At 54.5% G+C, this 17,475-nt stretch overlaps 1 protein-coding gene across 1 annotated transcript in view; it reads left to right on the forward strand.

Annotated features, from left to right (window-relative positions):
- CCDC88C (coiled-coil domain containing 88C) overlaps positions 1-17,475 on the forward strand; it is a 113,644-nt gene that overhangs the window by 85,421 nt on the left and 10,748 nt on the right. Inside the window, exons 21-25 of the mRNA XM_021706412.1 lie at positions 2,900-3,043; positions 5,749-5,935; positions 8,615-8,760; positions 11,625-11,714; positions 12,606-12,844. Of these exons, the coding sequence (XP_021562087.1) occupies positions 2,900-3,043; positions 5,749-5,935; positions 8,615-8,760; positions 11,625-11,714; positions 12,606-12,844 (806 nt within the window). The remainder of the gene's footprint in view (positions 1-2,899; positions 3,044-5,748; positions 5,936-8,614; positions 8,761-11,624; positions 11,715-12,605; positions 12,845-17,475) is intronic.

Genomic DNA, 17,475 nt, shown 5'->3' on the forward strand with positions numbered 1-17,475 from the left:
GGGGGGAAGGGGCGGGGCCTGAGGAGGCGGGGCCCACAGAGGAGGTGGATCTCCGGAGAGAGAGAAGGAGCCTGTTCAAGAGGCGGGATCTGCAGAGAAGGTGGGGCCTGCAGAGGAGGTGGGCGAGGTGGGGGCGGAGAAGGAGCCTGCTGGGGAGGCGAGGGGCCTGGGGAGGAGGCGGGGCCCGCAGAGAAACCTATGGGATTTAGGTCCTGGCCTTTGGGGCGTGTCTGTCAGGCTACCCTGGACGTTGGGGCCTCCCCACATCCTTAGCCTGCATTTCCTCTTGGCTTCCTGCTTCCCGTTGTCAGGTACCTCTGCTTTCCCAAAGTGAGAAATGAAACATTGTATTCAGTAATTCAGTTTGTGCTGCTGGAGATGGACAAGGGTGTCCTGTGGGGAGAAGGGGTGCCCCGGCTCCTCCTGGCTCCAGGATGCCAACTTGGGCCTTGGGGACCAGTTCCCCTAAGGGTTATTTTCTGTCCACAACCGACGTAAGGGGGAGTTCTTCACAGCCCCAGTTTACAGGGCTGAGCTGCCTCTGGCTTCTGGGATCCTCTTTCTTTTTTTGTTTTTGAGTTGGAGTCTCACTCTGTTGCCCAGACTGGAATGCAGTGGCCAGCGGCCACTGCAGCCTCGACCTGCTGGGCTCCGGTGATCCTTCTACCTCAGCCTTCCAAGTAGCTGGAACTACAGGCGCACGCTACCACGCCCGGCTAATTTTTTGATTTATTGTAGAGATGAGGTCTCACCAAGTTGCCCAGGCGGGTCACGAACCCATGGGCTCAGGCAATCCAACTCACCTCAGCCTCCCAAAGTGCGGGATTACAGGCTGAGCCGCTGAACCCGGCTATGGGATCCTCTTTCTATCAGGGTCCACCTCTCCTTTATTTTTAAACTTTAATTACAGAAAGTTCCAAGTATATAGAAAATATGCATAATAGTACAGTGCAGTGTGGCTGTCTCATTAGATCTATACTTCTTACTGTCCACCCCTATACTTTATTTTTTTAGGAAAAATTTGCATAGAATGAAATGCATAGATTTCAGCTTTGCACTCTTGACGACTGGGGTCTTGGGTTTTATGTTCATGCAGTCAACCGACACAGCTAAACTCTGGCTTCGGGCAGATCCCTGAGGGTGCCAGGCACCTGCGCTGGGACATGGGATCCAGGAGGGATGAGGGGTCTGCATCTTAGCCTAATGCACATGAGAGGCATGCCTGCAATGTGCTTCTCCAGGACACCTGGGTGGAGCAGAAGGAGCTTGGTACTGCCCGTATCTGGTCTCAGCAAGATGGCCAGCAAGCGCTGGGTCAGGGGTGAGCGTGGACAGGATGCTTTGTTGTAGGGGACAACAGAGGTCAGGAGCAGAAGAGTCTTGTGGATGCTGGGGACATCTGCGGATGCACACATGGTGATGGCATTCACTTATTCCCTCACCAAATGTTTCCTTTCTGCCCATGTCTGGAGTTCTTTCTTTCCATTCCCCCCTGCAGGGGCTGCTGAGGCATCTGCTCTTAGGAGACTGCTCCTTCTGTCCAGAAGCACCATCTTCTGCCTCCTGGCGCTTTGACCTCCCCCTTCACCCGTCCACATTTATTGCACGTTTACTGTATATAGTGCTGTGTCTAGACATGGTAGGGGGTGCATCCAGTTGATAGACTAACGAAATGAAGCAAAAGGCATTTGCTCGGGTCTGGTGCCCTTGTAATGCATCATCACCAGGCACCTGTAGGAGGGTCTAGTTCTGTTATCCTGCATGTAGTATCACAGTGTCTTAGTGTCTTCTTGATGTCTGTCAAGAGGGGGAGGGGTTTATTTTTGTTGTTGTTGTTGTTGTTGTTTTTTAGTTGGGCTCTCACTCTGTCGCCCAGGCTGGAGTGCAGTGGCACAGTCATAGCTCACCACAGCCTTGACCTCCCAGGCTCAGGTGATCCTTGTGCCTCAGCCTCCTGAGTAGCTGGGACTATTGGTGTGCGCCACCACACTCAGCTAATTTTTTGTTGAGACAGGGTCTTGCCATGTTGTCCAGGCTGGTCTCAAACTCCTGGGCTCAAGCAATCCTCCCACCTCAGCCTCCTAGGCGTGAACCCTCTGCCTGGCCACAGAGGAGGAGATTCTCCAGATGCGAGCAGGGCCAGCTGCCGGTGGAGTCGTTGCTGCTTCCCTGTAGCCCCTGCTCACCACAGCATGTGGTGGTCACTCAGGCCTTGTTGTGGCTGGACAGTTGACTGGAGGCCCCTTGGGTCTGTCTGCAGAAGGGCCACAGGTTTAGAAGTGTGGGGACCTGGGACACCAGGATGAGAGATCTGTATTCATTTCATTTGACCCTTGAATCAGGCTTGGTATGGTGGCTCACACCTGTACTTGTATATATGTGTGTGCACACATGCAAGTGTATGTGTGCGTGCATGTCAGTGTGACAGCTAGCCCTTGGCAGCTCTTGGGCAAGCTTCCGTTCCCTGGCAGGCCAATCCAAGAACAAGGCATCGCAGGCTCCTAGGGAGGCTCCCTGTCTCCGAGATGGATTGGCCGTCATATGCAGGCTGGTTTGGCTGTTTGTTTGGTGGTTTCTTTTAGGTTAGTTTGTGTTTAGTGATCCACCCGGGAGCTTATTTGTGATTCCCTAAAGGACTCTTGGTGTTGCTGAAAGGCTGAGGGGCGAGAGCTCCATTGACAGGGCATCGAGGGGTGGTGGAAGCAGATGGGGCCCTGGCCTGGACCTCACCCCCAGCGGCTGCCCGGTCCCATCCCCCTCACATCTGCAAAGAAGCCTCCAGAGGACCCTATCTCTTCAGTGCAGTCGTGCTCGGCTTGCAGGGGGTGTTCCCTGGAGGGAAGGAGGCCCTGGCCTCATAGAGGCCCCAGCCACACTCACAGCGAGTACTTCCCGACAGGCATGGTGCCCTGAGGACACGTGAGGCAGAGCTGCAGGAGCTGGAGACGGCCCTAGCAGCTGAGCAGGAGGCGCTGGAGCAGGAGCAGAGGGCCAGTGCTGTCGCCACAGGCGAGAACCAGCGGCTGCGGGGGGAGCTAGACAGGTGAGTATGGCATTCAATGCCTACAAGACCTGGGCCGAGTGAGTTCCCAGCCTCGTGCGTTCATGCCCCTTGTCATATGGACAGCTGAGCGGGTCCTCAGGCACAAAGTCTGGCTGCATGCTGGGCTGCGAGAACTCGGGTGTACCTAGGCATGAGCTTGGTCCGTGTCCTCTGGTCCCTACCCACATATGGCAAGTGTGTCGGGCATAGGCATGTGTGTCTGATGTGAGTCTGCGGGGCTCACCGGAGCTGCAGCTGGCCCTTGTTACCTAGAGTCCCACATGCTGCAGTGTCTGTGACCCCAGGGTCAGTGTCTGTGGGCTGCCGTGGCCAGGCACAGAGTCCTAGATGTGCACAGTCCCAGCCGTGGTTGAGCAGAGGGATGCCCTGCCTTCTCTGTCCAGCTCCTGCTGCCAATGGGTATCCTCATTGAATCTCTGTAGTGCCATGTTTTTTGTACTCTGTGTTTTTTGGGGTGATCTTGCTGTTGACGATGGCCCCACGTACAAGACCGAAGTGCCACCTGTTGTTCACAGGCATGAGTGGCCTGTGGCATGCTGTATAGAAAGTGCGTGTGCTGAGTGAACCTTGCATGGCACTGTGGGCTGCAAACCTGTCACATGAGGTGTCTTTAAACAGAAATTTGCATCAAACGAGATAATGGGTTGATCAGGTGACAACAGCCTCATGACCAGAGGCTCCCAGGAACCTGACCCTGTGTTTTCCCCAAGAGGAAGACTTCGATATTCACTAATTCATTGTTGCACCTGTTTACAGAACACCAGAACTGACTGTACTGTCACTGTCCTTTGTTATTTTGTTTTGTTTTGAGTCAGGGTCTCACTCTGTTGCCCAGGCTGGAATGAAGTAGCATTGCATGATCATGACGATCATGGCAGCCTTGACCTCCTGGGCTCAGGCAATTCTCCTGCCTCAGCCTCCTGAAGTAGCTGGAACTATAGGCATGTAACATCACACCCGACTAATTTTTTTTTTTTTGTAGCGACAAGGCATTGCTATGTTGCCCAGGCTGGTCTTGAACTCCTGGGCTCAAGTATCTGCCTGCCTTGGCTTTCTAAACTGCTGAGATTACAGGTGTGAGCCACTGCACCCAGTCTATCCTTTTCCTTTTTTTTATTTCTTTGAGTCAAAGTTTCACTCTGTCCCCAGGCTGGAGTGTAGTGGTGTGATCATGGCTCACCACAGCCTCAACCTCCTGGGCTCAGATGATTCTCCCACCTCAGCCTCCAGAGTAGCTATGACCACAGGTGTGCTCCACCATGCCTGGCTAATTTTTTTTTAAATTTATGGATGAGTTCTCACCAAGTTGTCCAGGCTGGTCTCAAACCCCTGGGCTCAAGCAATCTTCCCACCTCAACCTCCCAAAGTGCCTGGATGACAGGCATGAGCCACTACGTCCAGCCCCATCCTGTTTTGTTTTTTTTTTTAAATGAGAAAATAGGTTCAGAGAGATTAACTTGTCCAAGGTCAGTGCTTCTAGTTAGAATCGAGTTTGAATCTGGGTCTGGTTGCAAAGGCTTGACCGCAAGAAGCTCTTCTTGGGTGAATGTGTGCTGGGGTTGCAACTTGGGTGCCCTGGATACCAGGCAGGTCCAGCACGTGGGCAGGACAGTGTCAGAGTCAGGCCGCAGGCGGGGAAATGGAGACTGCACACTGACCGGAAGGGCAGCTGGGGTGGCTCCCACCAAGGTGCCCCAGGGGCAAGCCCAGGGCCACCGGCTCAGCCTTTTGATTTATGTTTTTCAAGAGAACCCGGACATCTAGATGTTGGTATGAAATTTCTGAGTTTTTACTTGTTGGCCACTAATTTGTTTTTAAAAAACAAAACTGCACAGGCTGAGTACAACACATCTGTGTCCAGGTCAAGTCCGTGAGCCCTTGGCAACCCGAGCTTTCTGATGGAGTCTCAGGAGAGAGGCCAGCTGATAGTCACGATGACAGAGGTCACTTTAACAGGTCACCTTGAGGCTCCCATCGCAAGTCTTAACTCAGGAGTTGGAATTGGAAATGGCAGGAACTGGAGAGGAGCTGGTTGGAGACATAATTCTGGAGCCAAAGTATCTTGCTCAGTGTTTAAAAACCATCAATGGCAGGATCCTTTTCTCCAAGTCTGCAGAGATGCCAGAGCTGCCAGATAAGAGGAGATAGCAGTTGTGAGGCTCTGTTTGTTGAATTGGGGTCTCATTCTGTCACCCAGGCTGGAGTGTGGTGGCACAATCACAGCTCACCACAGCCTTGACCTCCTGGGCTCAGGAAAGCCTCCTTCCTCAGCCTCCCTATTAGCTAGGCATACGGGATCCACCACCACACTCAGCTAATTTTTTTATTTTTATTTTTTTTTTGCAAAGACGCGGTCTTGTTTTGTTGCCTAGGCTGGTCTCAAACTCCTAGACTCCAATGATCCTCCTACCTTGACCTCCCAGAGTGCTGAGATTACAGGTGTGAGCCACCACACCAGACCAGTGATGCTCTGATGAAGCAGGTGTCAAGCCTACCTGCTCAGACCTCCCCTAGAGAACAGTTTGAAAAACGGCAGTTTACATGTAAAAAAGACAGAGGCCCAGAGAGGTTGTGGTTTTGTCTGAGGCTGCACAGCTTGCCCTGTCAGAGCTGGCACAGAGCCCAGGTGTTGGACTGGATCTCTTCGGCGCTTTTCAGCCCTCTGCCTTTGGCTGTCCACCCAGGGTCAGCTTCCTGCACCAGCAGCTGCAGGGAGAATATGAGGAGCTTCACGCCCACTCCAAGGAACTGAAGACAGCACTGAACAGCTCGCAGCTGGAGCTGAATCGCTGGCAGGCCCGCTTTGACGAGCTCAAGGAGCAGCACCGGAGCATGGACATCTCGCTCACCAAGCTGGACAGCCACTGCGAGGTGAGTTTGGAACTGGGGCTGAGGGCCTTAAGGGGATGGGGATGTCTCCCTCACCAACCTGGACAGCCCTTGCAAGGTGAGACCTGAGCCAAAACAGGAACCAGGACGAGGCCCCCAAGCAGATAGCTCAGGCCTGAGCAGGCTGTGATGGGCCCTTGTGGGAGTCTGTGCTCAGAGCCTCACGGAGGCCAAGAGGAAGCCAGAGGTATTGGTAGGTGGATACCATGTCTGTAGGACAGTGTCAGGAAGTACCCCTTGTGACTCTTTTGTAGCCTGGGGCGGGGGACGTGGAGACGACTGGTTATGTTCTGTGTCCGTTGTCCTGTCTACATTGTCTGTGTCTCTTCAGGTCCGCAGCCATGCTGTTCTAGAGAGATAGCGTGAATCCGCCCCTTTGGGCTTTGAGTGACTGACTCAGGACCCTGGGCCGGTAGGATGGACCTTCTCTGGGAGTCCCAGCCTCCAGAGCCGTCCCTTCAAGTAATGGTCTTGGAAATGATCTTAAGAATCACTGAAAATGACCCTCTCTGCTAGGTGTAGTGGCTCACACCTGTCATCCCCATACTTTGGGAGGCCAAAGCAGAAGGATTGCTTGAGCCCAGGAGTTTGAGACTAGCTTGGGCAATAGAGTGAGACGTCATATCTACAGATAATCAAAAAAGTTAGCTGAGCATAGTGATGGCAGTGCCTGTAATCTCTGGTGCTTGAAGATTTGAGCCTAGATATTTGAGGGTACAATGAGCTATGATTTGTGCTACTGTACTTCAGCAGTGTCTGAAGCCACATTTGTTTTTGTCTCAAAAGAAAAAAAAAAAATGAAAACCCTCTCCCAATGAGATCCTTAACAGGCTGGGTCTACCCAGGCAGGTAGAGCACGCCTGGCAGGGAAAAGCAAGATGGCCTCACCTGGCCACATAGGCAGACCAGGACAGCAAGTGTCCTTGGGGCAGGGTTCGCTTTTGCCTTCGGATTGTGGAGAAACAATTTCAGAGCCTTTTCCATTGACGATCAGTGACCCGGGAGACATCCCAAGTGAGGAAGCCGAGGCCCAGGGTGCTGAGAAGCCTCGGTACAGTCACCCTGCCCCATCTTATGCTATGCCCAAGGTTGGGGCCCCAGGGCCCTGAAAGCCCACTGGGTGGGGGCAGGGCTGAGATAGGCATCACACTGCCTGAGAACCCTTGCCTGCTGGAGGCCGTACTATTGGAGGTAAGTCAGGGTGTTCCAGGAGACTTGGGTCAGGGGTCCACAGACATGTTGCAGCTGTAGGAGCATTGAAGGACTAGCAAGACCTGGACATGTGAGGGTGGGTGTTTCACAGGGAGGACTGATGTGGCAGACATGCGTGGGGGGCTTCATGGAAACACTGATGATTGAGACCGGTTGTAACACAGGTCACGAGAGGGGATTGGGGAGAGTCCTTAGCAGAGATGGCTGGTCATGGAGATTTAGCAGACTCCAGGCCCAGCACAGACGCATCCCCCACTGGTCGGCTCAGGTGACCGTAGCAAAATGCCATAGGCTAGGTGGCTTAAGCCAGTGGTCCCCAAACTTTTTGACATCGGGAATGGGTGTCGTCAAAGACAGTTTTTCCATGGACGGGGCAGGGATCATCAGGCATTAGGTTCTCATAAACACACAGCCTATGTCCCTCACACGTGCAGTTCACAATAGGATTCACGCTCCTGTGAAAATCTAATGCTGCTGCTGGTCTGACAGGAGATGGCGATCAGGCGGTAATGCGAGCAATGGGAAGCAGCTATAAATACAGATGAAGCCTAGCTCACTTGCCGCTCACCTCCTGCCGTGCGGCCCGGTTCCTAACAGGTCACGGACCAGTATCGGTCCATGGCCCAGGGATTGGGGACCCCCAGCTTAAGCAGTAGGAATGTATTTCTCTCCTGGAGGCTGAAAGTTCAGGATCCGTGAGCCAGTGTCTTCAAGGCCTTTCCCTCAGCTGTGTTGCCAAGGCTGGTCTCCGACTCCTGGGTTCAAGTGATCTTCCTGCCTTGGTCTCCCAGAGGGCTTGGGTTGCCGGCATAAGCTATAAATAAGGTTTTAGTGGAGTACCGCCACACCATGTGCTTATATGCTGTCTAAGGCTGCTTTTGTGCTGGAAGGCAGGTCAAGTGGCTGCAGCAGGGACCGTGTGTGCCTTGGAAAGCCGGAAGTATTTGCTTTCTGGCTCTTTACAGAAGAAGTGCTGCTTCCCTTCTGGAGCAAAACTGTCTAGGTGGAATGTCACCAAGCCATAGCCACAGCTGAACATTTTCTAGTAGCCATGCATAAAAAACTATTTTCATAAACATTAAATTGATTATTATGTTATATTTCACTTAACCACTTCATGTGATAAATTGAAAAGCTATTGGAGAGAGTTTCTATATTTTCACAAAAGCTTTTAGGACATGCTGTGTGTTTTGCCTGGGGATACATCTTCTTTAGGACTGACTGTCTTGTTAGGTGCTCAGTGGGCATGGGTGGCTGGGCCACCTGGACGACCGGGCTGCTGGGGGTCCTCAGCTGTTTCCCTCGTCATTGGCTACTTGGTCCTTTCCAAGCTTCCCACATGGAGATAACACTGAGGGGACCCTCTGTATGCGGGCCATCTTCTTCCTGTGGAAGCCAGGTTCCTAGCGGCGGGGTTACGGGTCTGAGCTGCGCTGGTCTGTGTTCCAGCTGCTGTCCCGCCTCAAGGGGAACCTGGAAGAGGAAAACCATCACCTCCTGAGCCAGATCCAGCTGCTGAGCCAGCAGAACCAGATGCTTCTGGAGCAGAGCCTGGAGAGCCGGGAGCAGTACCACGAGGAGCAGAAGCAGTACATGTAAGGAGGGGACGCAGCATAAGAAGGACGGGACATGTGAGGGGGGACCTTGACCCTGAGGAGCAGGGATGGGACATAGGAGGGCACCCCGATGAGTAGAGGTGAGTATGTGGGAAGACCCCAACCCCAAGAAACAGGGACAGGACATGTGGAAGGACACCATCCTCAAGGAACAGGGATGGAGCATGTGGGGAGACGCTTGACCCCAAGGAGCAGCAGCAAGCCACTGGGGGCCCAGCCCTCTTCTGGAGTGCTGCAGCCCATGTCTGGGCTCTGGAGGCCTTCTGACCCTGAGGGGCCCACCCCTCCCCGCTGGCCTCGGCATAGGCCCTGTCCTCGGGCTTCAGAGGCCTGGCTGTTTTTGCCCCTCACCAGAGGCCTGTGTCATTCTGGGCAAAGCACAACCCTGGGCCAGCCCATGGTCCCTGGAAGCTCTGTCTCTGGAGGTCGCACTGGGTGACTGCTCTTGGCCTGCTTGCAGGTGCTTTCCACTGCCCAAAGCTCCTTTCTCCACTTTGAAAGTTGACCTCACTTTTTAAAACAGGCTGGCACCAGAAAGAAGCATCTCTGGTAGGAAATTCAGACCAGACTGGGCACGAGGTCTGGGAACCGTCAGTTTGCCTGGCTCCTAGATGTGGTGTGCCATGCTCACATGTCCACTTGGCTGGTGTTGGTGAGACACTCACTGACCATCGGCCTTGCAAGGGTGCAGGCCCAGAATGAACCCGGGAAGCAACAGGCGAGCGGGGGTGGGGGGGGTCACGGACAGGGCTTGTCCAGTGTAGCCAGATCGGAGGCTCCATGCAGGGTGAAAGGAGCTGTGGGCTGCTGCACATGGGAGGGGAGGAAGGGAGGGGTGGTTTGGGATGGGAGAGGGCCATAGAGGTGGTCCAGCAGGGCATGGTGGGGGCATCTGGCCAGAAGGCTGGAGAGGAGAAGACTCTGGGGCCTCCATGGCCACCTGGGGCCTATGGCCCCCCGGACATGCTGGTAAGACTGAGAGTCCAGGGACCCTGAGGGTCACCAGCTCAGGAGCCCTGCTGGGTGCCTGGTGCCTCAGAAGCTGGGCTCTCGAGAGGCCAGGTGGCTTCACTGCTCCATGCTGTGGCCTGTCTCTCCCTGTGACTGGGGATGGCTGGGCTCAGCATCCCAGCAGTTCCTGGTGTGCTGGCGCTCCTAGGAAGGCAGGAAGGGATGTGCCAGTGGAGGGACACAGCCACCATGAGCGCCATGTGCCGTTCCAGACTCTGATGTCATGAGGTCCCTGGTCCCACTACAACCCCCGTCTGCATGTCCAGAGGTGGTTCAGAGCTGGCCTACCTGCCACGGAAGGCCGGGGTGCATGTAGCCTGCCGTGACTGCGGGTGGAGACCACACTACCAAGTCCGGCCTCCACGGTTCCTCCAGTAGAGAACCCAATGGGCTGGGCAGGTGCTGACTAGCAGGGTGGGCCTGGGGCCCATGGCACCACTGGTGATGCTTTGCATCAGAAAGTGTATGCCCCGGGTCTGGGCCTGGTGGACTGCCGGGAACTGCCCGGGGCCTGCGAGCCGGTGTGTCCTGGGGCAGCCGCAGCCACAGAAGCACGCAGGCATGTGACCAGGCACACAGCAGTGAGGACAGATGTAAGGTGCAGGCATCCAGTGAGGGTCTGGGAGCAAAGAGCGATCACTTCATGGCACCCCTCCTCAGAAGCCTCTGATTGGGCTGAACCCCGGCAGCTCTGAGAACAAAGGAGCTTGAGTGGTCACTGGTGGCTAAGGTCTCATTTTCAAACAGACTAGACTGGGTGTGCTGGCTTATGCCTGTGATCCCAGCACTTTGGGAGATCAGTGCAAGAGGATTGATTAAGCACAGGAGTTTGAAACTAGCTTGGTTAATACAGCGAAAACTTACAACACAGTGAGACCTGCAAAATATTTTTTACAAAGTTAGCCGGTCATGATGGCACATGCCTGTAGTCCCAGCCACTTGGGAAGCTCAGCTGTGAGGATCGCCTGAGTCCAGGAGGGTGGGGCTGCAGTGAGCCATGATTGTGCCACTCACTGCACTCTAGCCTGGGTGACAGAGTGAGACCCTGACTCAAAAAAAAATCAAGCCAGGAAACCAGGGGTCTGGGCCATTAAGACCGCACAACTATGAGGCAGAAGCAGACCGGGAGTCCTGGTCCTGCAGGCAGCACTGTGGACATTGCCCAGGACTCAAGGCTGAAATGAAAGCTTCCCCTCCTGTTAGGAAGGGGGGCTCTCCCTGCGAGTGAGGTGTGGCTGCCCTAGGGCCAGGAGGCATCTCTTATCCCTTGCTGTGTTTTGGAAACACAAGCCAGTTTCAAGACTTGGAAGTCAGGAGAGTTTGCCTCCTAACCCAGCTTCCAGCTTCCCAGGGAGCAACACTGTGGGCCCACCTGAGCCCACACACCTGGACCAGGCTCTCTGCAGTTCCTGCCGTGCTCTGTGGAGCCCTGCTTCCTTCAGATCTTCCCTTTGGCCCTGAAACTTTGGCCCAGGCCAAAGGTCTGCCTTAGCTGAACCTTTGCATCCTTTGTGCCCAGATCGGGTTCACACACACCCCAGGAGGTGGCTTCTGCTTGCCCGGTGCCCTGAACTCCAGATCTGAGCACGGATCTTCAGGCACTCAGAGGCCTATTGCCACGAGCTCACTGCTGGCTGGGCAGATGCCTGAGACCCCAGGTCATAGGGCTCCCTGACCAGCAGAGGCGTCCACTCACGTGTCCCAATTCTGACCGTGACATCCAAATCCCGGGGAATTCCCACTCCGCTGCCCAGTGCCAGACTGGGCCCAAGTCAAATCAGTCATTTGGTTTAAAACTGACTGAATGGGTTTTCTGTCCCTTCCATTCACAGTGACAAGTTAAACGCCTTGCGGAGACACAAGGAGAAACTGGAGGAGAAGATCATGGATCAGTACAAGTTCTACGATCCTGCCCCGAGGAAGTGAGTTGGCCTCTGTTGAGTGGCACAGAGACACAACTGGCCCTCCTCCCCATGGCAGGCAGCCCCCTGGGGTCGGGCCTCCATATGGTGGGCACCTGCTCAAGTGTATCCCAGAAGCTTCCAGGGATCCTGTTGGCTGCCCTTGCCCAGCTTGTCCTGTGGGAGGGCAGACGCTGGCGACCCCATGAGACAGGTCTAATGGAGCCCTGGCACTTCCGAGGGGCAGAGCTGTGGTCCTGGGGCCTTCAGAGCAGGAGAAAGGCTACCCTGATGGTTTCCGCCCTGAAATTTTGTGTGACGTGGCCAGCCACGTCCTGTTTTTATTTGTTTTGAGTTGGGGTTCCTGTCGCCCAGGCTGGTGTGCAGTGGGCCAATCATGGCTCACCACAGCCTCAACCTCCTGGGCTCAGGCAATCCTCCCGCCTCAGCCTCCCAGGCAGCTGAGACCACAGGCATACACCACTACACCCAGCTAATTTTTTTATTTTTTGTGAAGACAGGGTCTCGCTACATTGCCCAGGCTGGTCTCGAACTCTCGGGCTTAGGCGATTCCCTTGCCTTGGCCTCCCAAAGTGCTGAGATTACAGGTGTGAGCCTCTGCACCTGGCAAAAATAGCTTTTTGACAGAAAAAAATGCCGACTCGACTGAGCACACCCGGAATTCTTCATTCCAGGAGCTAGTGTGAATTTCCACCACTACATATGTGCCCACTGTACCCGGCCTGCACCTGACAGGTGCCAGCTCCTGAGCCCCAGATACGAGAGCTCAGGCGAGGGTGATGCGCCCTCCTCCTGAGCCTTAGTGGCCCACCTTCCCAGTCTGGCGAGGGAGCCACTATCCGCCAGGGGTGGAAGCTGGATGTATCCTCCTAAAACGCTGCCTTTGACTAGGAAGAACCACTGGATTGGAGCCAAAGCCTTAGTCAAACTCATCAAACCAAAGAAGGAAGGGTCCCGGGAGCGACTGAAGTCGGCCACAGACGGTGCCCCCTGGCAACTGGAGTCCCCAGATCCGGCCTCACCATTGGCCTCACAGCCTCCCCGACCCCAGCCGGAGAACCCCGACACCCCCCTGCAGGGCATGGACTGCACAGACCAGCAGGGCACCCCCAATGGGCTGGCAGGAAAAGGTAGGGGGACTGCGCCCTGTGGACATGTGCACATGTCTGCGGGAAGACAGGGGGTGTGTGTGTGAACATGTGTGCTCCACTTAGGCGTGTCATGAGCTGGGCAGGGCCTGTGTCAGTGTTGGGACCATCTGCCTCATAACGTCATCACTTTAGCATGGGAAGCATCACCCTTGCTGTGGACTGGTAGGTGTGTGCGTACCCACGCAGATGTCTACATGGCACTGTGGAGACCACGCAGTGGGTGGTGGTGGGCTCCCTCAAGTATGTCAGGGATGATGGCAAGCCTTGTTCTGCAAGGAGAGCCTGGGCACGTTGGCGTGTCCTGTGTGTGAGAATGTCCTTGGGCGGCCTCCCCTGTTAGCCCTTGAGAGACAGGGAGGCACCATCTTCAACTGGATCTGGCTGTGAGTCCAGCGGCTGTGCACTTTAGGGCTGTCGTTGGGGTCCCCTAGAGGTCGGCACACAAGCAGGCTTCCAGCATGCGAGCTGTTTCCTCCTGTTTCAGAGGCCAGAGAAGCCACAGGGCGACTCCTAGACCACAGGGAAGAGGCTGCCTCGCGTGACTTGGTGCCCCCATTTAAGTTTTTATCACATTCTGCTGAGAGAGCGCTTCTCAGAGACTTCGGCAGACTTTCATATGTACGTGTGAGCCTGCCGAAGTCTCTGTGAGCAAGACGAGCTGGTTATGACAATAACGGCTATCACAATGGTGACCGTAGAATGCATGGAAATAGCTTTCTGACCTCGGTGATGTTAAGTATAGGAAGAAATGTTCTAGAACCAATAGAACACAGCCAATGCCTTAAAAAAAAACTTTACTTAAAAAAAAATGTTTTTAGAGATGAGGGTATCACTCTGTTGCCCAGGCTGGTCTCGAACTCTTGGCATCAAGCAGTCCTCCCGCCTCCCAAAGTGCTGGGGTGACAGTTGTGAGCCACTGCACACAGCCAGATTTTTAGTATTCTTAGGGATGATTCATGCCAGGACCGCACCCTGTGCCCTGTGGTACACTGGGACTTTTTCAGGATCTGGCCTGGGCCTGGGACTTTAGCTCTCAGGTCTGAGGATGGAGTCCTGAGGACCCAGGACAGGCTGTCCTCTGGGTGTGACAACGTGCACAAGCCTCGGGATGACATTCATTGCTGCAAGTACCTTTTGTGTCACAGATGCAAAAAAGAAATGTAACGGCATGGTGGCTCACACCTGTAATCCTAGCACATTGGGAAGCCAAGGCGGGTGGATTGCTTGAGCCTGGGAGTTCGAGACCAGCTTGAGCAACATAGCGAGACCTTGTCTCTACAAAAAAAAAATTTAAAAAATTAGCTGGACCTCGTGATATGCCTGTAGTCCTAACTACTCAAGACGCAGAGGCAGGAGGATCATCTGAGCCCAGGAGGTTGAGGTTGTGGTGAACCATGGATAGTGCCACTGTACTCCAGCCTGGGCCATAGAGTGAGACTCCAACTCAAAAAAAAAAAAGAAAGAAAGAAAAGCAAAGTGCTCCAGCTCACACGCATGGGTGCTGACACGCATGCCCTTATTCTTACAGGGCAAGTCAGGGAAGGGCGTGCATGCCAGTGATGTGGTCTTTTATCTGGAGGGATCTGTGGCTTCCATTGTGCATACTGGTGACAGCTGCTTAACTTTGACATTCATCCTCACGTCAAGTCAGTTAACTACAGTCAGACTGATTGAGTCAGAAATTTCAGAGAAAGAGAAGGTTGCCTGGGCCAAAGTGACATGGACCCAGGAGCACGCAGGTCAGGGACCACTGCTGACAGCCGCTGCCCTGTCCTAGCACCTCCCCCACCCCTCAACCAGGACACAGCGCTCTCATCTCACCCACCCGTGAGATGCGTGCGGCTCCCCATGCTGGGTGAGAGGCCAGACCAGTGCTTGTAGACATTGGAAGTGGGGTCCAGATGCAGTTCCGTCAGGCTCTGAGCCCTGACACTTCCTCCAGGGAGGGTCCCTTCGGTCCTGGAGGTACTGCCCAGCCCCGCTCAGACAGGCCCTGACTCTGTGGTGTGAGCCATGGCCACCAGGTGGCGCTGTGGAGCAATCGATGGCGGCGATTCCAGCATCCTAGCTCAGAAATGGGTCAGGTTGGTTGTTGTGGTCATAACTTTGTATCTGGGAGGTTAGACCAGCTGCCTGCTCTATGAAGGCCCCACAATGGGGAGGCTGCAGAGTGAGACTGCAGTGGAGGGTGTGCAGGAAGTCTGGGAAAATCATGACTTTTCTTGGCCCCGAGGTATTTTTTGTATGATAAAAAGGTATTTTAATTTTTCAAAAATTCATCCTGCCAAAAGAGATACAAGAAAGTGAACACTTCAGGCAGACTCATGCCAGGGGCCTGAGATCTGCAAGTGGAGCAGGAGCAGAGGTGACCGAATGGTCCGAGACCCTGTCATTCGAGACGAGGGGGCTGGGTCCTGAGTTAATCCTGTTAATAGTTTAGCACATTGAAACTGAAAAGCTGTCTACACTGCTGGCTCCTTGGGTGGTATGCAATTCTTGTCATGTGTGAGGTAAACCCTTGGTGCCAAGATGCCCCTAAGTGAATTCAGTTGAGTCCACACGCGAGTGACTCGCTGAGCCCGGGTTCTTGTCCATCACGCACTGGGCCCAGCTTGCGTTTTCCTGGGCCAGCAGGATCCTGCCTTCCTGAGCTCATTTAGCTAACCTAGATTCATCTGCTGTCACTGTTCATTTCATTTATTCGTTGTTTTTTTTCCTTCCTCTTTTGGGTTATCTGGCTGATAACAATTCAGCATCTCAGCGCAAAAAGAGTCCCTTTTTGAGAAGCAAAAGCAAGGACAAAGACAAGCCCCTGATGACCCACCCGGCCCTCTCCACACGCCTGCGGTTCTGGTCCTCCGACACCCCGCCCTCCCCCAGCGAGCCTCTCTCTCTCTCGGACCTCGGGGATTTCTAACCCTTCCCTCTCATGTGTCTACATCGCATGTCCTCCTCCGTTTCTGAGATTCAGACATACCTCGCCCGCGTCTGAAGGCCAGGCGGCTATAGCCAACCCTCTCCCCACCCCGTTCCAAGCTTAAAGTAACCTGCATGGATTCTGATTTCAAACAGAAGACCGGTTGTCATGCTCCTGGCACCATGTCTTCCTTGCAGCCCGGTCTCAGGGCTGCCTCGGACGAACGCGCACATGTCCTGGGGCCGGGATGTCCGCACTGAGTAAGTCAAGTGGCCGTGTACTACCCCCCGCACCTGCAAGCTCCTGTCCTGCCGTGTGTCAGACCCGGCTGGCTGGGCTGCTGCGCTTCCTAGAGGGACAGCCTCCGTGCCTTGAGTCTCTCTTTCAAGACTGACTTTTGAGCCGCTGAACGTAAAGCTGCCACCTTCCCTCCTCTACCCCTGCTGGAGCACTGAGTTGTTGGCTTTCGCTTAGAAGGCCCCTTGAGGCATGTTCTGTATCCCGAAGGCCAAGGGCTCTGTCCAGGCATTTTGAATCACAGAATGGATTCTTGCCCAGCCAGAGTGGAGTTTCACGACTGCAGTAGCCCTTGACATCCTAGATGCCAAAGTCAAGACAGTAGGAGACAGAGAGGACACCAGCACACAAGTCAGGTCCACAGCAGGATATGTGCTAGCAAGCCCCACACGCTGTCTCAGGCATGCCTGTGCCATCCTCGTGGGCGCTGCCACGTCCTCATTCCTCCTGCCCTGCGTTTTCCCTCCTGCTCACTCACAGCTTGCAGTCACGTTTATTTTAAAAGGACAGACTGCCCGGGCATGGTCCTCATGCCTGTCATTCCAGCACTTTGGGAGACTGAGGCAGGAGGATAGTTTGTGCCCAGGAGTTTGAGGCTACAGTGAGCTGTGATCTGATTGTGCCCCTGTACTCGAGTCTGGGCAACAGGGTGAGACACCGACTCAAAAAATAAATAAAACACATAAAAGGAAAGCTTGCTGTGTCAGTCCTGTGAGTGAAGAGCACCTGTCACCATAAAAACCAGGGAACCAGAGCCATCCTATGTGCATTAGAACATGAAGTTGGCAGACGGGCCGCTGCCTTTGCCTGCGTGCCTTGCTCGGGAAGCCCAGGCCACTGAGCCGGAGCCTCTGGGCTGTCCTCCGTGCCGTGAGAGTCGTGCTATCTCTGTGTCTCTGCCGTGTGCTCACTGCTGCTTGTCCACCCCCCACCTCACCCTCCTGGGTACCTCAGCCCACTGTGGCGTGGCCTGTCCCATACATCCCGCCAGACTTGGGTCTTGATTCTTATCCGGGGTAGCTTTCAAAATCCAAGTGTCCCTGCATTTCACATCTGGACATTTAAGATAGCACAGGGAGCCCAGACCAGGCCGGGGGTTGGAGGGACTGGGTCTCAGCAGCAGGTCCTGGCTGGGGTCCACAGCCCTTGGGTGCGTGGGGCAGGATGTTTTGCAGAGTGCTTGCTCAGCTGTTAGAAATGCCAACCATGTTGGTTTTTTTTTTCCTTTGGTCAGAGTCTCATTCTGTCGCCCAGGCTGGAGTGCGGTGGTACAATTATGGTTCACTGCAGCATTGACCTCCTGGACTCAGGCGATCCTCTCACCTCAGCCTCCCATGTAGCTGGATCTACAGGCATGCGCCACCGCACTCAGCCAATAGTTTTTTTTTTGGGGGGG

Source organism: Carlito syrichta, unplaced genomic scaffold (genome assembly GCF_000164805.1).
Source record: "Carlito syrichta isolate Samal-C Ts95f unplaced genomic scaffold, Tarsius_syrichta-2.0.1 Scaffold315561, whole genome shotgun sequence".
NCBI lineage: Eukaryota > Metazoa > Chordata > Mammalia > Primates > Tarsiidae > Carlito > Carlito syrichta.